The 22,417-nt window shown below is 55.9% G+C and overlaps 1 protein-coding gene across 2 annotated transcripts; it reads right to left on the bottom strand.

Annotated features, from left to right (window-relative positions):
• Positions 1–238: 238 nt before the first annotated feature.
• EPS8L3 (EPS8 like 3) lies at positions 239–21,805 on the bottom strand. Of its 2 annotated transcripts, none has more exons than XM_047785084.1 (19): positions 21,368–21,805; positions 11,532–11,597; positions 11,313–11,377; positions 9,323–9,481; positions 8,891–9,040; positions 8,743–8,798; positions 8,181–8,320; positions 7,978–8,093; positions 7,623–7,743; positions 7,483–7,544; positions 7,186–7,260; positions 6,705–6,853; positions 3,055–3,136; positions 2,813–2,847; positions 2,151–2,331; positions 1,808–1,936; positions 1,453–1,526; positions 817–949; positions 239–558 (listed from the first exon to the last, which is right to left on the bottom strand). In XM_047785084.1, the coding sequence occupies exons 1-19, from the start codon at positions 21,414–21,416 to the stop codon at positions 547–549; spliced, it is 1,854 nt and encodes a 617-aa protein (XP_047641040.1). In that variant the 5' UTR covers positions 21,417–21,805; the 3' UTR covers positions 239–546. The 2 variants fall into 2 exon arrangements, with proteins under 2 accessions (XP_047641040.1, XP_047641043.1); XM_047785087.1 differs by lacking the exon at positions 21,368–21,805 and adding an exon at positions 15,108–15,560.
• Between the last annotated feature and the right edge of the window lie 612 nt (positions 21,806–22,417).

Below are 22,417 nucleotides of genomic sequence, written 5' to 3'. Positions count from 1 at the left end.
ATACACAGAAGAATAGAGATATCAAGTATAGCCTTATTTTGGAGTTTGTTTAAAAAGTAAGGAGAGCTCGGTCGGTAGTTCTCAGGACTCTCATCTCCAGTGAATTCTCGCTCACACTCAGTCGGGCCTGGTGGTGGGTGTAGGGCTGCTGCTGTTTCATGTCCAGTGGCCCAGCTCTTCCTGGCTTCCTGCCTTTGGCCTCCATCAGGACCAAAGGAAGATGCAAGAGAGGCACACGACAAGCTTGGACATAATTTTATTGGGGAGGAGAGGCACTAAACAGAGTCCTGACAGCTCTGGGCATAAGTGCTCCAGGCTCAGGAAAGAGATCCAATAAACAGGTGTTAACTGGAGAGAGCGGCTCTCAACACAGTGAGAAGGGGCACCATCTGTCTCATCCTATGGGCTTGCTCATCCTCTTTGCCATGTGAGCTGGGGTATGCAGCCAGGGAACCTGAAAGGGGAACTCTCGGAGCCCTAAAGAATCTCGGATCCGCCGCCTTGCTTGTGAGAGAGCCTTGGTCTTGGAGGTGTCTGAGTTGGTGCCTAAGGGCTTATCTGAGGAAGGAAAAGATGGGGGTGAGGCAAGGTGCCAGGTGAGGGACCCCAGAGCTCATGTCCACAACCAGCTGGGAGCCTCAAAGCGTCCCTGAGCACTTGAAGTCAAGCTCCTGGGGGACCGTCCTGTGCCTAGACCTGCCACACTGAGTGCCACCCCAGAGCTGGGCCTGCTGGCTTGTCTGCTTGGCACTCTCAGTCTTACTCGGGGAGCACCCCGCGTTTCCAGCAGGGGTCAGGACCCCAGGGTGTCCTCACCCCCAGCATCCTTCTGACGGCCTCCAGCCGTGCCAGGACCCGTGGGGCCTCCTGTGGACACAGCATCTGTAGCTCCCCAGGTCTCATGTGAAGCAGCTGGCTCCCTGTCAGGGAGCCGAGGGTCCTCACGGTGCTGGGAACAAAAAGAGCAGAAACCGTCAGTGGTGGGGCAGAGGGACCTGGGCCTGGGTATCTGGGTGGAACAGAGGCTGTTTGGGCTTGGAGGCTGGGCTGATGGGGGAAATCCATGGAAAGGCTATCTGGAGGTGAGGGAGGAAGATACACATATTGGCTTAAACCAAGTTCAGAGCCCCTGGCCTTGAAGGGAGAGGCATCAAGGAAGAGCCGCTGGTGGTGGGAGGGGCGGCTGGCTGCTGAGGTTCTTCCCCAGTCCCCCGATCCTGCTGCCTGCCCCCTATCAGGGGCTCCTCAGGGGGCTCCAACAGAGGCATGACTGACCCCTTCTTCTGCTCCCTTTAACTGGGCAGAGGCGGCGCTGCCACTGGGCAGCCCCCGTGGGTCTGTCTTGCACTGTGCAGGCCAGGTTGGAGGTTCCGGGTCTCTGAGCTTCCCTGGTTATTATCCGAGCCCTTTGCAAGGGTTCTCCCCACGGACCACATGGGGCTAGGCACTCACACAGTAGAGAAGTTCTCTGCCTGCAGCCACGCTGTGACCTCCTCAGGCCTGGAGCTAAGTCGAAGCATTGGAGCCTAGAATCAGGAACTGGGGGTCAGAGGCCATGACCCCTGGGAGCCCGCCATCCTCTGGGTCCCTTCTCTGGGCTGTCATCCCATCACTTATCTCACTCCATGCTGCTCATGCGGCGGGCACAAGGCTTGTTCTCTGCTCTGGCCCCACGACAGACTCGGCACACAGGAAGCATGCCGTAATACTGATTAAACCAGGACCGTCTCCTCTGTCACCGAATCCCCCCTGCCCCCACCTCTGACTCAGGCTTTATAGCTCCTGAAAAGTCTGGGCTGAGCAGTACCCGAGAGGGCGACCCGTTCTGGCTCCTGGGAGCCCCCGACTGGAGGGGCTCCAGGATGTTGCTGGGGATGTAGCCGCTCCGTCCCATCTCATTCTTCACCAGCCACCACCGCTTGCTCTGGTCCAGAATCTGCCAAGAGTCGCTAAATCAGTGACCCGAGCCTCTGTCCAGCCAGCCTCCCCTCTCCCCTCGAAGGTTTTCTCCCTCCTGGCCTTTTCCAATGTTGCTTCTCCCTCGCTAGGCCCCCCCACCCTGGCAGTCCCATACCTGGACCACCCACCCCAGGCCACTAGTAGCTCCCACCAACCACCACCTTCTTTTCTGGCTCAAGCCTGTGCCTTACCTCCAGCACCTCTCCCTGGACCACAGTCAGTTCCTGTGAGTTCCTAGCTTCAAACTCATATAGGACTTGCATTTGCAGGCCCGGCTTGACAGATCCAGGTCTGGAGGGCCCCAGTTTGGGGCTGTGGTTGTATGCCTCCTCTTGAGCGAAGTGTAAAGTGCTCCCTAAACTAGGGCTTCTCCTAGAGACAGAGTGAGGATGGCTGGAGCATGGAGCCTCAGAGATCGGGCCCCTGTCTCAGCCCCAGAGGCCCAGAGATAGCTCCTGCCTGGAGTCTGGCTGTGGCTTTTGAGTCTACAGAATTTAAGGGCAGGTGATTGTTCAGTGGGCTCAGGGTGCAGGTTTCTACAGGCAGAAAGGGTCTGAGATGTTGTTGATTTCTGAGGAGTCTCCCAGCAGTAGAATTTTCTATATGTGAGGTCTCCTTTAAGCACTTCTAGCCACGCTCTGGGAAGTCAGATTCGTGTGGGGAGTAGTGAAAAAAGAAGGGACTGGAGTCTGGGGGTCACCCCGGTAGGGGGAGGATGTGCTTGTTCATGTACAGGTCTGGCCAAAAGAGAGCCCAGAGGTCAGTGAGATGCAGAACCCACAGACCCACAGGACCAGCCCTGTCCCGTCCTCCCCAGGACCGTATGGTCCCGGCTCAGCCCAGGGATACCTACCGGAGGGAAGTGGTGTCTTGGTATCTTGAGAGCGCCTGTAGGGGCAGAGCAGGAAGCACAGCGATAGGGAGCTGGGGTGGAGACCACGGACCCACCTGTGCTCGGCTGCCTCACAGCCCCTCCCCCCTCTGCCCACCACACGGAACCCACCTACCGCCTGGGGGCTGTGGTTTGGACTAGGAGGGCAGGAACTAGCCAGAGACCAGGGCTTTAAACAGGCCTCGGTGCTTCGTTCCCCTTACCTGGTAGGTAAGTTCTGGAAGCTGCCAACCATCATAGAACGTGGGTTGGTAGGGCAGGGGCTCACTGCCCGTCCAGTTGGCCCTGGGGAGAGAACAAAGCTGAGTCCACTCTGTGCCAGGGTGGAAGTGACAGGGCCTCACCCGGGATATCTGCGAGGTGATGGAGGACAGGGCCCAGGACACCCACCCTGGAGCCAACAGATCAGCCTGAACAAATCCCATGGGGCAGCTATCTGCGGGCCAGACTCCCCTCTGCCTGTGAAAGTGCAGTTACATCCACGCCATCGCAACTGCACCGGGTACTTTATCTCACTGTTGGGGGGTTCTGGAAGACCCAAGGTGTTTTTCCCCGTTGTGGGGGAGCAGACCTCTTTCTTTCTAGCCCGCTAGGGTACGGACTTCCCATTGTGAGCTCAGCAGAGTGCTGCACCTGGCTCTATCTAGGGTGGGGGCTGGAACTTGCCTCTCAGCCTCCCTGCTCAGCCATTGCCCAGGACCCAGGAAGAACGATGCTGTTTGTGGCCTCCAGGCTTGCCCTGCGTGGGTTATACTCCTCTTCCCTCCCCCTGGATTGCCAGCTCCCGGCCTCGAGGAAGTCCCCTCCCTGCCCTGTGGAGGTGGAGGTGAAAGTCTTCTATTCTGCACTGCTGCTGACCTCCCTCACCCTGGATTATGGCCCCGCTCAGGCTGAATTGCAGGTGATTCTCACATGTCTGGTTTTCTTACTGCGTTGAACTCCTTGGGAGCTGCATTTTGAGTTCAGTGCATGTGACAGAGGATGCAGCTAGTAGATACTTATGCAAGAGGAACAAATAAATTGTCCCCCTTTCTGAATACCTGGCCTTTTAAATTGGTTCTTTTTTTTTTTTTTTTTTTTTTTTCCGCTTTGTAGGGCTGTACCTGCAGCATATGGAGGTTCCCAGGCTAGGAGTCGAATTGGCGCTACAGCTGCCGGCCTACACCACAGCAACTCGGGATCCAAGCTGCATCTGTGACCTACACCACAGCTCACGGCAACGCTGGATCCTTAACCCACCGAGTGAGGCCAGGGATCAAATCTGTGTCCTCATGGATGCTAGTGGGGTTTGTTAACGGCTGAGCCACAAAGAGAACTCCTAAATTGGCTCCTTTTTAATTGGCTCCTTTTCTTTGCCCTAAAAAAGTGCTTCACCTCTGCTTGACCCTTTAGAATAAGCTGTCATTCTATTACCTTATCTTTGTGAAATTGTTTGAGGATGCGGCCATATGCCCTGCCTACATTTTTGTATCTCTGGTTCTTTCCTGATTCCTTGCAACCTGACTTTTACCTCTGCCATTTCTCTGTTGAAACTGGTTCTTCTAAAGTCCTGATAATCTCCCGATTGCTAAATCCAAATGGCCTTGTATGGTCTATATCCTGGATTTCCACAGAATTTAGCCGTTGTTTACAAATCTCAGTCAGTTTACCTAAAATCAAGCCATTTGAATACAATCTGCCCAAAGTGCAACTTTTTGGAGGGTTTTTACATCTGTTGGACTATTCTGTTTTCTGTGTTTCTGTCTTTTGTTTCATTCATTCATTTTTGGTTATTTTATGAAATGAGAAAACCTCTTAGGCACATCTGACGTAATATTATATTTAAAATAATAAACAGAGACAGAAATTATAAGTTACGAGGGGCTGGGAAAAGAGGAATGGGTAGAGAGTTTTGGTTAATTGTCTAGTGGGTACAGAGTTTCTGTTTGGGATGTTGGAAAGTTCTGGAAATGGATAGTGGGGGTGGTTGCACAACACCATGCATGTACCTAATGCCATTGAATTATACACCTAAAAATGGTTCAAATACATTTTATCCTGTGTACATCCTCCCACAATAAAAGGAACAGATGACATTACATTATAATTTATGTCTTTGGATAAACTGGACACAAAAACCCTTTAATGGGGCTCAGTAGGCTAGATGCCTGGCTTATTTCCCAGTTGATGTCTCTTTGTAAAGCCCTCTTCTCCTTTGGTTCTTATGCACCTGCTTTTGTTGTTTCTCCTTTTAATGCTATGGGATTTCTCTTTCCTGTCTTAACCCTGTTTCCTGTGGCCCAGAAGTTTCCTCAGGCCCATCTCTCCTGGGGAGAGCAGACCACGCTTGTTAAAGTGAGCTCTGGGGCTCCCACTGCGACACTTGCCTCTGGGCCCAGCTGTCACCTCTGTGCTGACTGTCCTCCAGCCCATGTAGCCAGCCTCTCCCCTAGGAGAGGGGAGCTCCACCCTGTTGACAGCCTCCACCCTTGTCTCTATGGAAAGTTCCCCTGAGGAGTTCCCGTTGTGGCTCAGTGGTTAATGAATCCGACTAGGAACCATGAGGTTGCGGGTTCGATGCCTGGCCTTGCTCAGTGGGTTAAGGATCCGGTGTTGCCGTGAGCTGTGGTGTAGGTTGCAGATGTGGCTTGGATCCCACGTTGCTGTGGCTCTGGCGTAGGCTGGTGGCTACAGCTCCGATTTGACTCCTAGCCTGGGAACCTCCATATGCCACGGGAGCGGCCCAAGAAATGGCAAAAAGACAGAAAAAAAAAAAAAAAAAGAAAAAAAAGAAAGTTCCCCTGACACCTCAGCTCAGCATATTCAAGCTGGACACCCCACCCCACCTGACCCCCAACGGCTATCATCTGTTTGGCCTCGCTGCCCAACTGCTCAGAAAGAGGGTTAGCTCTTAGCTAGCTCTGTCTTAGCTGCTCAGCTGGGCTGGTTGGTTACGACTCTTTTTTTTTCTTCTTTTTTTTGCATATGCTGTCCTAGGTCACAGCCACAGCCACAGCCGTGCCAGATCTGAGCCACGTCTGCAACCTACCCCGAAGCTCCCAGCAATACCAGATCCTTAACCAACTGAGCCAGGGATCGAACCTGTGTCCTCCTGAATACTAGTCAGATTCTTAACTTGCTGAGCCACCATGGGAACTCCCAGTTGTGACTCATGGATGTTACATTTGTAGCATCTCTTACATGTAATTCTTAAAATCTAGCCTGGATTGAGACAACTTTTTCACTTTGATCTTGACAAAAATGAGAAAAAGTTTAGTAGAAGATTGCCAACTCTCTTTTCTTGGGAAGAATTGGTCTTTTTTTTCTTTTCTGAGCTAATGCTTTCCCTTCGGTGGTGGGTGATGCGAAGTGGTGTTTCCTCCCCCTCCCCCATTGTTTGTATATAACTTGTATGTGTACAATTGAATGTATATAATTGAGTATAACTTAAAACTCCACATAGATTCTCCCAGTTTGTTTTGAGATATTTTGTAAAGTAGAGGTTACCAGGGGCTGGGGAGACGGAGGACTGGGTATGGATTTTTGTTTGTTTGTTTTGTTTTTCCAGTTTAATAGGTATAGAATTTGTTTGTTTTTTCCTTTTTTGGCCATAACTGGGCATATGGAAGGTCTCAGGTCAGGGATGGAATCTGAGCCACAGCTGCAGCTACATCAGATCCCTAACCCACTGCGCCAGGCCAGGGATCAAACCCGCACCACCACCGGGACAAGCTGCTCATTAACTCACTGCGCCACAGCAGGAATTCCTCTGGGTTTTTTTTTAAGATATAACATAGAGCCTACCTCTTCCAGTGTCCTGCCCCGTGCCCCATGCCACTTGCCCCCAACTCATTCAGGCCTTGTCATCACTTACTGGCTGGTGGTCCAGGCCTTGCCCAGGCCCTTCCAGAGGCTGTTCTCCAATGGGCTTAGACAGGACTGCAAGAGGTCAATGGCTTTGGTGGTGAGGAGAGGTGAGATCACTTGGGCTGCCAGGTCAGGCTCAGGGCACTGGGCTATGATCTAGGGGAGCGACAGAAGGTGTCAGGAAGCCTGGGCTCCCACAGGACCAGATGGGAGTGGGAAAGGGCCCGGGGTCCCTGGTTTCCCACTTTGGCAATGCCACGTTGTCCCAGGCCTGCTCCTTCCTGCCCCCGCTGGTGTCCCGGTCTCCTACCCCAGCCCATCTCATCGGCTGAGTGAGGCTGGTGTCTTGGGGTCAAGGACAAGGGTGTGCTGGGGTGAACAAGAGGCAGACCCACAGCCCCCCTCTGCCCCCTGCTGCCCACCCTGGCCTCTGTCCCATCTTAACTTCAGCATTTCCCTCTGTACCACCCTGCCCTCCCCTGACTCACGAAGTCCAGAGTTTGGAAGAGGATGTGTATAAACTCAGGGGCACTTGTCTCCTGCAGCCTGATGGCCAGCTTCCCCTGGGGACACAGAGGGATGCCTGTCACCACCCATCCCTTCACCCCACCTTCACCAGGACCCCAGGGGCCCATAATTGTTCCGGGCCTTGGCAGGGAGCCTGGCATTCTCCAAAAGTCCCTAAAGTGGGGAGAAGCCTGGGGTGTCTGTGAGACCGGGGAGGGGGGATTGCTGGAGCGGGGGGCTGGGGGGAAGAGCTGGGGAACGTGCGGGGAGCCACATACCAGGAGGTTGAAGCTGTACTTGATCTTCTGGAAGCAGTCGATGTAATGTGCTTCTGTCACCCCTGGAGAGAGAGGAGGGGAGGTAGCGGGACCCAGGTAATTCCAACCCCGACTCCTGTCCCGCAGGCCCCAGCACTCACCTCCCTTTTTCGTCTTCTTGCGCCATCTCTTCTTCTTACGGCTGGTCTTTGACAGGGCCTGGGCCTCCTTCAGCTTTCCCACGAACAGCTCGATGTCTTTTAGGACGTGGTTCAGCACCTCCTGGACCCCAAACACCTTGGGGCCTGAGTGGGCAGCTCGAGCCCCGGCACTTCCAGCACCCCCACACCCGCCACAGCAAGGCCCAGGGTCTGACCAAGACTCCATGTCCCCCCTCAGCCCAAGGCCAGCCTTGGCCATCCTGGGACCTGGTTCCTTGGGGTCAGGGGGACAATTGGTGTCCTCCCTTCAGCCAGGCCCCAAAGCATCCACAAGCCCGAGCCGATCTGCTGTTACCTCATCCCATTCAGGGTTCTCGGGGGATGGAGGCCGCCTCGAAGGAGGCGGAGTGAAGGCGCTCCGCTCGTGGATGCTGGAGGGGTGCGGCAGGGGCTTTGGGGACGGTGGTGTGTCTGCAATGGGAGGGGACCGTGGCCCAGACGCTCTTTCATCTTTGATCAGAACCCTCGCCTCCCACTGGTCCTCATGCCCGAACTTACTCTGCTCTGGGGCCATCCAGTGGGGCTGTTCTGGAGGGGGTCCCCGCTCAAAAGGGGGTGCTTGCTCCTTAGGGAGTGGCCTTTCCAGGGGAGGCCCCCTCCATCTGTCCTGGTCTGCGTGGAGGGCTCCAAATCGGGATCTGCCGAGCACATGGTGGGGAAACAGCTTTGACAGGGTTCTTGGCACAGAAGCTCTGCCCACCCATCTGCCCCATGACCCAAGGTGCCCATCTCTCTCCAGGAGCCCCCCTAGTTCTATTCCCTGGTCTCCATCTGAACCCTTCCCTGACTCTTGCTGCCTCACTCATCTCTGCCCTCCGAGACCTCTTGGTCCCATGTCCGTCTCTGGGGACAGCCTCCAGTGTTCTCTGGGCCCAGCCCCACAGCCTTTCCCACGCCCAGCTGCACCCCAGTTCCAGCCTGGCCCGTTCCCAGGTCAATGCATGTGTTACTGGGCCACAGGCTCCCGGGCTCCCATAGATGTGGAACAGAGTCTGGCCCACGCAGGCCTGAGCTCTGAGCCCTGAGCTCAGGCAGGTGGGCTGGGGCAGAGGCTGCCTACCTTTGCTCTAAGTCCTCCTCCAGAGCCTTCTGCAGGCTGGTCTTCAGTCGCTCTGCCTGCAGGAAGCAGCAAGCAGGCAGGCTGTGGCAGGGGTAGGGGGGTGGGGGTGGGGAAGGGGTGCTGGTCATTGGCTCCCACACCCACTCACCCCCACTTCCGGGCACTGGAAGAGCAGGGTGCTAACGCCTCGCAGGCCTGAATCCTGCACTGTGATGGACAGGACAGAGTTGTAGGAGCAGGTGTCAAGTGCCACATCCATGACCTTGATGCTGTCCAGGCGGTAAGACTCCAGCTCCTCCTGAGCCAGGCAGAGAGGTTGGCTGTGAGGTCCCTAAGAGCCAGCTGTTCCCCGGGAGCTCCTGCCCTGGGTTGCCTCACCCTTCTAGTGGCCACCTGAAGGGGTGTCATCTCCCCTGACCCCTGTGCCCCTGTCCCTGGCTCCTTCCTAGTCGTGGGTACATATTGGGGGGGGGGGGGCGGCTGCCATGTAGGACAAGGAGGGATTTGCTGTCCATGCCCAGTGCCTTTCCCACAGCCTAGGTTAGCCGTGACCCCTTGTGGGGAATGATGGGACGCTGACCTTGGTCTCGATGTCCAGCAGCTGGAGCCAGCCATCACGGACCTGCAGGAGCAAGTCCTGGCTCCACACCCGGCCCTGAGTGTCCATCTCGTGCAGCTTCTGCAGGGCATCCTTGGGCTCCTGGACTCTCTGTGTCCCCAGCTTACATGTCATCAGGTGCTGAGGAGAGAGGAGGCCGAGGACTGGGAGAAGGTCTGGAGAGGGCATCACGGGTGGGGGTGGGGACAGGCAGCAGAGGAGGAAGACACGTCCCTGGCTTCCTTATGAGGAGGTCCCAGGCAGTCCCCATAAAGCAGCCCTCAAGGGCCACTGTGAAGGCCAGAGGCAGTCAGGCAACGATGGAGCCCCTCAGTTGGGGTCCGATGGGCTGTAGGAAGGGGCTTAGGAGTCTGGAGGCAGGACAGTCATGGCCTTTAAGAGTCCAGGCCAGGAGTTCCCACTGTGGCACAACCGGATTGGTGGTGTCTTTAAAAACCCTTGTCTGATCCCTGGATCTGATCCCTGGCCTGGGAATTCCATATGCGTGGGGTGGCCAAAAAAAAACAAAAAAAAGGTGGTCGGCGGGGAAGAGTCCAGCCAGCTGAGGGGACCGGATGGGGCAGATGTTGGCTCCCACTACCCAACAAATAAGTCTGAACTCCTCTGGATGGGATAGAGGATGCTCAGATTCTGTCCTTAGCATTGTTTGCGCTATTTGGGAATTACCACCCCAGCCTGGTCCTTCTCCTCCCTGACCTAGCATTTGTATCTCCGTGCCTTTGCTCATGCTGTTCCCCGTGCCCAGAATGCCTGTCCCACTTCTGCTAAGCCATCACCTCCCAGGCTCTCAGGAAAAGGTCAAGCCTGCCCTGAGAGGTCCACACGGACCTCAGTCTCCTTGCTAATCTGATCATTCCAGCAGGGCTTTGCTGTCATTCTTGCCCCCCAAGGAGACCCCTTCCTTCTCCCATCCAAACGCCACCATCGCTCTCATGGTCCTGCCCCTCGCCCTCCTCTCCAGGATCTTGTTGTGGGGGGTGCCATCCTGTCAGCCTCCTGCCCCTTGATTCCACCACCCCGCCTCCTGCCTAGCTCCCAGCTCCTCTCCCAGTTCACCAGGCAGCATGTTCAGGGGCCCCTGACGTCACGAGCAAACACCCTGGCATCCTCGACATGCCTCCTCTTGCTTTTGCTTGCTGGACCTAAACGAAGCCAGTTCCCAACCCCTACCCCCTCCCCAAAGCCCACCGCTCCTGGTCCCAACCAAGCTGGCTGGGGAAGCCTGACTCTGCCGCCTCTGGAGCCTCTACGCTGTTGCTCCAGCATCCCTCCCTGCTTTTCCATGAGGCTCTGAATCTGCTGCTGCCCAGGGGCGGTTTCTACCCCAGACCTTCAGCCTGACCCGGTGTCTGCTCTTCCTGCCCCACCCCGCCCGTCTGAGCTCAACAACTCTTCCAGCAGCTAGGTTGGGCAGTGCCCATGTCATCCCCCCAGGCAGGGCCAGAGCCCCCGTCCCAGCCTCCATGCCATGCATTCCTGCCTCAGAAGCTCAATCCCAGACCCTCCCCACAGTGGTCCTTTCAAGTCCTCCAAGGGACCACTGACCTCACATATTCCTTCCACTAGTTGTGCCAGATCCTGGGCAAAGAGCAGTTCCCTGGGGCAGGAAGTGGGCCCGGAGACGGGGTGGGGTAGGGTGGGGTGGAGGCAGGTACCTCCTGACCCATCCCTCTGCTATTTGTTCCTGCCCGGAAATAGGATGTCCACTGACTCAACCGTTAGCCCCGCCGCCCTTGCCGATGCCCAGCGCCCGGCCCTGTCCTCGTCCTCACCCGCTCTTAGCAGATGCTCAGTGAGCCTTGCTGGACCCGAGCCCCCTGATCTGGCTGGGGCAGGCTGTGGACTTCCATGGCAGAGACTTGTCTAAGACGTCTGTTTTTTGTCAGGGCGGCAGGTGCGTGGGAAAACTCGGGTTGGATCAGCAAATTGTCGGGGCCCCTGGGTTACTCACCTCTACCCTGTGCTGCAGGTGGGTGGGCTCTGAGGTGAGATTCTGCACATACTCCTTCCGGTGCACTGCCAAGACACAGAGCAAGAGGGTGGGGGCGGGAGAAGGAGGTGAGAGATACACAGCCATGGGGGTGGTGGGCATGGGGAGGGAGAGAGCGGAGGGCAGGGGTTTGGGGAGCTCAGCGAAGGGCAGGGGAGAGGACACAGGGGGACAGCTTACGGTAAATGGCTCTGCTGCTGGGCCGGGACATGTTGACGCTGCTGAGATGACGCCCTAGAACCCAAACTGGAGGGAAGAGACAGCTGTCAGGGCTGGGGAGAGGGACACCAGGGCAGAGCCGGGCAGGAGAGCAGCTGTCACAGCCCATCCCCGACCCAGACCTGAGACTTGGACCAAGCTCGGATCTGGGGCTTCTAGGACCAGACCCAAAGCCCCTGGCTGCAGGGGCCTTTCTGGATCCATCTCCAGCTGTGCTCTGCGCTGAGGAGCCCTACGCCTGAGCTGGGCCTCAGAGGTCCAGGCACACTCCCAGCCTCTATTAGATCATTCTAACAGGCCCAGGAAAGCTGCATGGACAGACACGTGGAACCAGATCCCATCCTGGCCTGAGTGTAATAGATGCTGGATGGGTGTGCCTAGCTTCTGCAGGCAAAGCACGAGGTTCAGCAGCTTTCCTTACCAAAGCAATCCTCTCATCCACACCTGTTTCAATTCTGCGAATTGGGAGAAGGCCAGTGTTGGCTCTTACACTGGGGATCCGCTCAGGAGGGGTGTGTGTGTGTGTGTACATGCACATTTATTGTGGGGCTCTGCAGGTTGCGCCAGTGATCTGCACTTCCCTGAATATCTTACCAAATCTCTGTCTCTTTGCCTTTACATATTCTGAATTCTCTGCCCGGAGTCCCGCCCCAGCCTCACTTCTGAATCCCAGCCCCAGGGAATAGACAGTTTTCCAGAGAAAATACACAGATGGTCATGGGCACTAATTACTAGGGAAATGCAAGTCATAGGAGGTATCACCTCACACCTGTCAGAATGTCTATTATCAAAAAGGCAAGAAATAACAAATGTTTGTGAGGACGTGAAGAAAAGGGAACACTTGTGTGCAGTTGGTGGGAATGTAAAATGCCTCAGCCACTGTGGAAAGCAGTATGGAAACACCTCAAAAAATAAGAATACAACTAACACATTATCTAGCAATCCCACTTCTGGTTATTTATCCAAAGAATATGAAAATACTGGTTGGAAAAGATATGTGTGCTCCCTATAGTCATTCTGGCCTTATTTACAAGAGCCAAGACATGCAAACACTGTAAGTGCCCTTCCACAGATGAATGGATAAAGGAGATGTGGTGTATACAGTGGAATACTAGGCAGCCATAAAAAAGATGAAACCTAGCCATGTGCAACATAATACCTTGAGGGTATTATGCTAAATGAAATAAGCCAGGCAGAGAAAGACAGACATCAGAGGATTCCACTCATAGGTGGAATATAAGAAACAAAGAGGAGTTCCCATCATGGCTCAGTGGTTAACGAATCCGACTAGGAACCATGGGGTTGCGGGTTCGATCCCTGGCCTTGCTCAGTGGGTTGAGGATCTGGCATTGCCGTGAGCTGTGGTGTAGGTTGCAGACGCGGCTTGGATCCTGCGTTGCTGTGGCTCTGGCGTAGGCCGGTGGCTACGGCTCCGATTCGACCCCTGGCCTGGGAACCTCCATATGCCACGGGAAGCGGCCCTAGAAAAGGCAAAAAGACAAAAAAAAAAAAAGCAAACAAACAAAAATAAATGAAGAGGAGTTCCTGTCGTGGTGCAGTGGTTAACGAATCCAACTAGGAACCATGAGGTTGAGGGCTCGGTCCCTGCCCTTGCTCAGTGGGTTAACGATCCGGCGTTGCCATGAGCTGTGGTGTAGGTTGCAGATGTGGCTCGGATCCTGCATTGCTGTGGCTCTGGCGTAGGCTGGTGGCTACAGCTCCGATTTGACCCTTAGCCTGGGAACCTCCATATGCCGCGGGAGCGGCCCAAGAAATGGCAAAAAGACAAAAAATAAATAAATAAATAGCTAAAAATAAATAAATAAATAAATAAACCAAACCAAAATGTAGATAGAGAACAGAGGTTATCAGAGGGGACAGGAGAGAGGGTGACATGAGTAAAGGTTAACTGTGTGGTGATGGATGGAAATCAAATTTTTGGTGGTGAGCCCACGGTTGTGTATATAGAAGTAGAAATACATGGTACACATGAAACACATAATGTTATAAACCAAGGTTAACTCAATAAAAAACTAAATAAATCAATTCCAGTTCAAGGATCACCTCCTCAGTGAAGCCCTCCGTGACTACCCCCTTCCACCCTGCCCACCCTCCCAATGCCATGCCGAACCTTGAGCATTCCTCTCTACCAACAGCAGTCACCCTGGTGAGTGCCGTGAGCCTTGTGAATACGGTACCATTTATTTTTCACTACCCTGGCTTCTCCTTCCTTGTCCCTATGTCCTGTCCTCCAGACTTTACCTCCATCAATTCCGTTAATTCTCAAAACAGCCTTGCTGGCTGGGACCTGCTATCAGCCCATTTACCAGGTGAGGATGTGGCGGCTCAACGAGGGTAACAGGTCTGAAGTCACAAGTAAGTATTCAATCGAGAATGAAACCAGCCAGGTCTGACTGCAAACGCTATGCTCAAACTGTTATGGGCCTCGGTCCCCGGGCTGTGACCGCCTGAGGATAGACTGATCTTGTCCCCACTGTACCCTCCAGTGCCCTCCTGGCCCAGAAGGAGGGTCTAGAAGATGTTTATGTTGACACGGAAGGGAGGTAAATGCGGTGCGTGAGTGTGTGTGGGGTGGAGCAGGAGTCGGTGGAGCGTGAGGGTCAGGGGCGTGTGTGACTTTCACGAGATGTGTGTGCATCATGACCAGGGTGTTGGTGGTGTGAGTGTCTGGGCATCTGCGTGGTGCATCTGAGTTGTCCAGAAACCTTGGAATATCCCGGGCAAAGTGTCAGAGAACAGCCCACACCCCTATTACGAGGACTGCTATGAAAATAGCAGAGGAGCTGATAAGGTGACTCAGTGTTGGGGAAATCAGTTGCTAGTAAACAATTCAGGGACCATGGAGGGGTGGCCGGATTTCTGCTTCCGTTGTTTGGAAGGATCCCTGTCCTCTCCAAGGGTACGGGGTTCCCAAAGCCTGCCCCCACCACCCGCATCTCCACCTCTCAGGCTGAAGCACTTCCTGCTTCTAGATCCAGAAGACAGAGAAACTGTGCTCTGCTGAGGTTGGCACCTCTCCCTACCCACCAGTGCCCCCCCCACACACACATCTACTCCAGGATGGTCCCTGTGGGTCTCTGTGGCAGGTCCAGGAAAACATCTGCACTCAAGAGTCTGCCAAGGAGACAGGGGATGGGGAGACCCTCAAGGTGGCGGAGGAGCGATGGGGGGATGAGAGGTGGTGGGGAAAGTGGGGGCTGACTCTGGTCTGCCTTGCCCCTGGGAACGGGGGCTGTAGCAGCCCGATTTCCCCAAATTTAGGAGCTGGGAGCAGGGAAAGAGTCCATGTCTGCATCACAGACCCTAAGAGAAGCAGCCCAGAGATACTCTGGAGCCCTCCTCTCCGGCCGGCTCACCCGAGGCTGAGCCCCAAGCCTGTCTTGGGCTTCCTCCTTCTGGCTACATCTGAGAATGGGCTGGAGACCCTGGCCTGGGAAGCCACTGAGTTGCCTCCAAAGCCCTGGGATCCCCCAAGGCTCGGCTGGGCCCTGATCTTCCTGAGGGCCAGGCCCTTACCTGGGTTCCAGTGGGGACTGGTGGCTGGTCCCCCGAAGGAGCAGGTATCTGAGCCGGTGGTCTGGGGCTCCGGATGGGAAGGCAGTGGCTTCTCCGCTAGTGGCGTGGCCACAGGTAGAGGTCCTGTGATCCAGCAAGCCCTAATGGAGCAGGCAGGCCTTATGGTGGTGAGGCCCTGAGGAAGCCACACCTGTGCTCTTTGGACTCTGGCAGGGGGGTGAGGGGAGGGTGGAAAGGGAGGCCTCCTAGGCCACCACCTGCCCAGCGCCAAAGCCTGGGCCCGTGGCAGTGCCTGTACCGATGGGTGTTCCAGGCTTAACCAGAGACCCCTGCTTCCCAGCTTCTTCCTCTGCTTGCCTCTGGCATTAGTGTGTGGGCCCCACTTCCCCCTGCCTCCTGGGTACCTCCTCTGAGACCCCAGGTCAGCATCAGGCACGAGGGCGGGAACCAAAAGAAGAGGGCGCCCGGGCTGCGCCGAGTCCAGCTTCTACGGTCAGGGCCCAGGTGGGGGGCAGCTGCAGGTGGACCCCAGCCTGTGGGCAACCGAAGGCTGGCGTGTGTGCCGGTGCGTGCGGCACATGTGAGTGTGTGATCGTGTGTGCCCAGGTGGTGCCTGTGAGCAGCAGGTGGATCTCATAGGAGGAGACGGGCGCTGAGGGCTGGGACTGCCGTGGGCATGACACACAGCGCTGAGATTTCTTCCTGGCAGAGCCCGCCTCATCCCACCCTTTCTTCTGTCCCCTCGGACCTGACAGGGAGCCCCCTCCCTCGCCATTCTTTCCCTTCCTCTCAAGGGCATTTCCTTCCCTCCCCACCCTTCCCCATGCCCTCTGGCCTCTGGCTGAGCCTGGGTGGCTTCAGCAGAGATGAGAAAGCGAGGCCCGCCCCGTCCCAAGCCTCGTACTTCGTGTTATTTGAAAGCTTGGCACCCAGGCTGCCTGCCCTCGGGGGCTCACAGTCCCACAAGGGAGGCAGGTTATAAACAGAAGCCACGGGGGCAAAGCAGGAGGGGAGGGAGGGAAGTGCCCGTGTTCGAGGGGTGGTGGGTCTCCGGCCCCGGGAGGGTTAGGATCTGCGATGGGGAGTCCTGGGGTCTGGGAACAGAGCCTGTGCCCGTCAGCCTCAGCTTCCTGTGCCATCCCAGGAGACCTCAGCCAGCTCCCCTGCCCCACCCCCATCCCAGCCAACACTGCCCTGGGTGGACTGGAGTCCAGGGTGGGACCCTGGCCGGGGGCCTGCCTCACCTGAGAGGGTCCACAGAGCAGCCGCTTTAGGAGCCCAGGGATCAGGTGCCTGCGGAGCCAGCCCCCACCGTGGCCTCCTGGAACCAGCCCTCCTGACCTCCCTGGCTGTTCTGCTCCCTGGAGCGCAGGCTCTCAGTCCTTCAGCCTCTTTTAGGATAGGACAGCCCGGGTGCCCGGCTGTGACTGTTGTCCCTGCCCAGCTGATGCCAGGCCCTGTCCTTCCCCCAGCCTGTCCCTGGGTCCACATCCTGCATCTGCAGGGTCCGATAGGAAGCGGTGGAAGGAGCGTGGGCCTCCCCAAGCAGGGGCCCTCTGCAGCTTGGGTGGGGCTGGGCCTGGGGCTTCGTCAGCACGAGGCATTGTGGAACCACTCCAGGGAAGAGGGGAATTGGGAAGGCTGGAGGTGCCAGGCCCCAGGGATTGGGGGGCCAAGGCTGATGCTTCTGCACAAAGTTCAAGTGTCAAAGCAGTTCTTTGTCTGGGGCACCCGGAGCCAGGACACAGGTGGGAGGGGAAGGAATTAGGGACTCAGGAGGCATCTCCTTGAATGATGAGCCTGTGCAGCCCAAGGCACTTCATTCATTCATTCGTCCGTTCATTGTTACAGTCATTCATTCTCTATACGGAGGGCTTCCTGTCTGCCAGGCACTACGCTCCATCCTAGGAGACACACTGGAAATCAGCTGAGTTCAGCATCTCCCTCCAAACCCCTTAGCCCCTCCTCCCACCCTCCCAGCTCAGCAAAGACACCAGCACCAGCCAAGCGTCCAAGCCAGGTACGGGGACCACCCGCGTCCTCCCTCAGCCCCTATCCCTGGCCCATTACCCATCCTGTGAGTCCCCCCCCGCCCCCCCGTGCCCCCCACCTTAGCAAGTTCCTACAGACCCGTCTTCCTCCCACCTCACTGCTACGGCCTGAGCTCAGCCCTTCGTCAAATTGTCCACCTGTGACAGCGCCGCAGCCGCCAGCCTCCCTGCCTCCAGTCTTGTTCTTATTAGTCCCTCTCCTCGTTAGAGACGGGGGATCCTCCTTAGCTGGAACTCTGATCATCCTCTCTTCTAAAACCCATCACTAGGAGTTTCCACTGTGGTGCAGTGGGTTACGAACCTGACTGTAGCAGCTCAGGTTGCTGCGGAGACGTGGGGTTGATTCCCAGCCCTGTGCAGTGGGTTAAAGGATCGGGTGTTGCTGCAGCTGTGGCTCAGAGGCAGTCCCTGGCCGAGGAACTTCCATATGCCATGGCTGTGGTTACTAAAAATAAATAAGTAAAATAAAATAAAGTAGCATAATTAAAAATAAAATAAAACTCATCACTAATTCCTCATTGCTCTCAGGATAAAATCCAAATTCCTTATCATGGCCCTTTAAAAAAAGATGCATATGTCTATGAAAACTTTGAATATATCTAACAGTTTATGGGATAAATCCTTATTAGCTCTAGGAAAGCTAGAAGTCCCAGGAATTCAATTTCAAAGGGTTTAGAAAGAATTCCTTCTAAAAGCTTCCAGTATTCCATTCCAGTATTACATTTGTTAAACTGGAAAATGTCCCAGTGTTACTTGTTAAACTGGGACTTGGACCACTTTGGGCCTCATTTGGTCCTGAACCATTGCCTTGATAAATTAGCAACAGCACATGAAATCGTGGCTGGATGAGAGGTTCGCGTCCACCCCCTCCTGAATGTCGCGAACACGCCGTATTTCCTACTTAATGGAGCAGGAGCTTCATGAGCTTGAGGCTCCTGCCTCTGAGACGGGCCTTATCTCCCCCCACTCCCTGCCTCTTGTACTTTACGCTCTGCTTAGACAATGATTTGTGAGTCCTCGATGCGTCATGCCTTGATACCAGGCCACCCGCCGTGCTCCCTGCTCAGGGGCACCGCCTATGATCCTCCGTGCCTACTGTAAGCTCTGCCTCCGCGGGACCACCGGGCGCTGTGGCCCTAGGCTCCCAGACACCTTGTACACATGTCCCTCTACTACCGCATGTGTCACACGGAGGGACATGTCTCCCATCAGACTAGAATCCCTGAGACCCCCGGCTAGTTTTTTGTTTGTTTTGCCACAGCCCAGGAGAGAACAGGACCCGCGGACAAATATATGCACGGTGACATCCCAAGGGCAAAGGCCCATACTCTGGGGACATCAGGGAAGACTTCCCAGAGGAGGAGATGATGGAGCTGGGCCTTAACGATAACATAGGAGTCTGGCCCAGAGATGAAGGCATTTGGGGGTGGGGAGGGTGGAAGGGAGGAAAGATCCTGCTGTCTGGATGGGTAAAGCGGAGTGGTGAGAAACTGGGCATGGCTAGACCCTGAACTCTGTGTGTGTGTGTGTGTGTGTGTGTGTGTGTGTGTGTGTGTGTGTGTGTGAGAGAGAGAGAGAGAGAGAGAGAGGCAGGGCAGTGGTGGCAGGTGACAGGGGATATGTGTGTCTTTAACTATCCGGTGGTAAGTGGAGTCACTGAATGGCTTTGCACAACGGTGTGACAAGGAAGTTTTTTCTCCCTACCTCCCGGGAGGGCCCTGCCACTTGCTGGTTCTCGAGGCATAGAGAGAGGCCACGAGGAATGGGGGTAAAGACAGACCCAGGAGCCCAGGTTTTAGCTGAAGGGGCCAAGGGGACCCCCTGCTTCCCAGGCTGCCCGGAAACTCCCGAGCAGGCCCTGCTCAGTGCCGAGAACTCTGGAGGGCCCTGGGAAACGAATTCTGCTTTCTCGAAGGGCGGCGAGGGAGGCAGAGCAGGGCTCGGGAATCGGGGGAACAAAGCCCATCTGTGGCTTAAAGCCCTCCAGGGGTGGGGGTACCAGCTAGGAACGCCTCAGGCCCACAGACCTGGATGCCAGAGCGGGCTCCAGGCTGTGCTCTCGCTGGCAGCCTGCATGGACGAAGCACGGCCTCTGTGTCAGATTAGGGGCTGGGGCCTGAGTCCTGGTGGTCGTGGCCCTGGGGCTGCTGGGGAGTCACAAAAAAGAGACCCCACCCCTGCCACTGTCGCCACCCATCCTGGCCCGCAGGACAGGCTGCTGCTAAGAGCCAGACAGAGGGGTAAACAAGAGTGATGGCATCCATGCTCGTGGAGCTTGCGTTCCAGGGGTAGAAGCAGCACTCAGCTGAGAGAGCAAGGCTGGGGCACAGGGGAGGGCCCACCTCACCAGGGGAGAAGGGCCCGGAGCCTCTGGCCTGAGTCCTGGCGCGGTCCTGCTGTGGTCTCCCCGTCCCCCTCCCTCCCCACAGAGGCAGAGGAAGGAAAAGCATTTGGCAGCAGGAGGCAGTGGGGGGGGGGGGGGCGCAATTTGAGGGCAGAGTCAGTTCTCTGGGGCCAGTGTGATGTCCGAGGCTTAAGTTTGCAGGAAAGAAGGCTGGGCCTTAGGGGTTCCTGGAAACTGTCCCCTCCAGGGCCTGGGAGACGGGAATGTCAGGCCCTTCCCTATTTGCCAGCTCGTCCTCAGACCCTCCGTCTGCTAAACCCCAGGCCCAGGGCCCGGGCTCCGACCTTATTTCTCCTACCTTCTCCTACTTGCCAGAGGACCTTGGTGGGGGGCTCCCCCTACTCCTGGGCACTTGGCTCTGCCTCCATCCAGCCTGGGATCTGCAGTAGGACCCTCACACGCAGGAGCTCCTCCTCCCTCCTCTCCATCCTGCATCCCACCTCCTCCAGGGAGGGAGTTGAGAGGGATGGAGTAGGCACAGGTGGGTGTAGAAGTCCAGTAGGGGACCACCAACAAGGAGGGAAACCTAGGGGAGACCACTGTTCATTCGAGAAAGCCATAAGCACAAGGCAGGCTTGCTGGGCTAACGGAGGTGCCAGAATTGCCTCGGGTCGTTGGGTGGGGGATGGGATGAGGCCTGCCTTCTGATCCAGACCAGCGGCAGGAGTTTGAGGAAGAGGTGGTCCTTTCCGATCCCCCCCCCCCCCCGCCCCCTCCCCTTGGATGGTAAACCTGTAGCCCACCAGATCCCCAGGGCAGAGCCTCCTTGCCTGCCTGCTCGCATGTCTCACAAGCGTCCCATCCTAATAAACCTCCTTCTTGCCTGTTGCTTTGTCTCTCACTGAATCCCTTCTGTGCAGAGGCAGGACGACCCTGAACCTCTGTGAGTCCAGACACTGGGGGAACGATTTCATTTAAAACCGTGGGTTTAGGCTGGTTTCGAGTGCCGACACATGGGTTCAAGTCCAATCTGGGTTGGGGCTGGTTCCGAGTCCCAGCCTGTGTTCTGGTTAGGTTCTGGCCTTTAGTGCTATCAGTTTCAGAGTCATCCAGCCTCCTCTTGCCAGATGGCCCTGGAGGAAAGGCCCTCAGGGACATCTGAAAAGCCCTTTGCCAGAGGCCTGGACCTTGGACTGTGATTCAGAGCAGGCTTTCAGAGAAACTAGAGAGCAAGCATGGGCCAGAATGGGGAGGGCAGCCTAGGTAGGGGAGCCTTTGAGAGGGGCCTGCCCTTGGGGATCTCAAGGGAGGGGCCTGATATAGGCCCAGCTCAAGGTCCCAAGAGGGGCAGTGCCCTGAGCTGCTGTCCCTGAGCCAGGCCTGGCTGCCTGCCGTGGACGTGCCCGGCAGGGGGGGAGGGGGGGGCCTCAATCAGCCCCCATCATGCACATCTGCTCCTGTCTCCATTCCAATCCACTGCCCAAGGCCACCTCAATGCAGCCGTTCAAAACCATGTGTAAAAGTCTATACAGTGATTTGGGGCAGGAAAGTTCACGGTTCAGCACCTACTTTTGTGAATTAAACACACACATACATTGACCTCATATAAATGAAAACAGAGAAAAAAAAATCTCAACAAAACTTGGAATCATATACATCAAAACAGAAAACATTGCCATCACATAAATCTAAACAGAGAAAATGTTCAGGTTGTAGTATTCGGTGAATAAAGCTTGTTACAACATGGTAGCAGTCAATTCTGTACAAAAAAAAAAAATTGTAATCACGAAAATCTAAACATAGGAAAAAAGTCACCGTGTGAATCTAAACGTGTATTCACCATCCACCCTGTGACCGGTACCCACCTGCTGAATGCTTACAACAATTCTTTGAAGTAGGTTCTCTTGTTTTCATCCCCAAGTTACCGATGAAGAAACTGAGGCGCACACAAAGAGATGAGAGGTAGCTCAGCCCAGGTCACACAGCCCGGACGCGGCAGGGGTGTCCTTTGAACCTATGCAGCTTGACTTGAAGAAAAGATACTAAAAGAAACAATGTCCATATCTTTGGGGCTCTGGGGGGCCTTCTATGTGGTTTCTTCTTCCTGCTTTTCTGCATTTTCCAACTTTTTCCCAAAGAGCATGTTACTTTATAATCATTGCCTCTCCACTCCCTCTCCACCCCCCTCAAAATGTTAAAGTTAACAAAACAAGATAATGAAGTCCAGGGGAGGTACCCCTCCTGCAGCCCCGGGACTCGGTCCTGCCCAGGGGTGGCTGTTGGATGAGACCAGTGTCCTGGCCCCCAGGAAGGCCGGCAGGGGGGCTCAGCCCGCCCCTCTGTGCCACATGGCCCTGGAGGTCACAGAGGCTGGGGCTGTCTTGGGGACCAATCTCAGGCCTCCCCATTGACGTCACCCAGCGCTTGGGCTGGGTCCAGGCCGTACCCTGGTTGGCCTTGAGAGGCTCCGGACATGCTAGGCTGTCCTTCCCCAGCCTTGCAGAGGCGGGGCGTGTGTGAGCGGTGGGGGGAGAGCGGGAGCACAGAGCCAGCTGAGCAGCCCAGAAGCCTCTCCTTGGTTTCTTGGCCCTCGCACCCCCTCCGCATATTCCCACCCCACGTTATTCCTCCACACGAAGCCAGGTTCCCTCTGCAGCATCCAGCTGCTACTGGGACCCTTTTAGTGACCAGCCCTCATGGCCTCCCCAGCAATGCAGGCCACGTGGGACACTACACAGCACAGAGCAAGGGCCGCAGGGTCACAAACACTCACTTTGAGTTCCCATCATGGCACAGTGGAAATGAATCCGACTAGGAACCATGAAGTGGCAGGTTCAATCCCTGGCCTCGCTCAGCAGGTCAAGGATCCAGTGTTGCGGTGAGCTGTGGCGTAGGTCGCAGACGTGGCTCAGATC

This window comes from Phacochoerus africanus, chromosome 6 (assembly GCF_016906955.1).
Source record: "Phacochoerus africanus isolate WHEZ1 chromosome 6, ROS_Pafr_v1, whole genome shotgun sequence".
Taxonomy (NCBI): Eukaryota; Metazoa; Chordata; class Mammalia; order Artiodactyla; family Suidae; genus Phacochoerus; species Phacochoerus africanus.
The sequence above is the reverse complement of the archived record's forward strand: the minus strand, read 5'-3'. Positions and strand labels throughout refer to the sequence as shown.

Bases quoted from the DNA above. Each gene is read 5' to 3' on its own strand.
- EPS8L3 (XM_047785084.1), bottom strand. From the start codon at position 21,416: ATGAAAACAAGAGAACCTACTTCAAAGAATTGTTGTAAGCATTCAGCA. The intron at 7,744-7,977 runs GTAACAGCAGAT...TTTGGGGTCCAG, and splicing joins AGAACCCTGAATGGGATGAG to GAGGTGCTGAACCACGTCCT. The intron at 1,527-1,807 runs GTACTGCTCAGC...TCCTGATTCTAG, and splicing joins AGAACGGGTCGCCCTCTCGG to GCTCCAATGCTTCGACTTAG.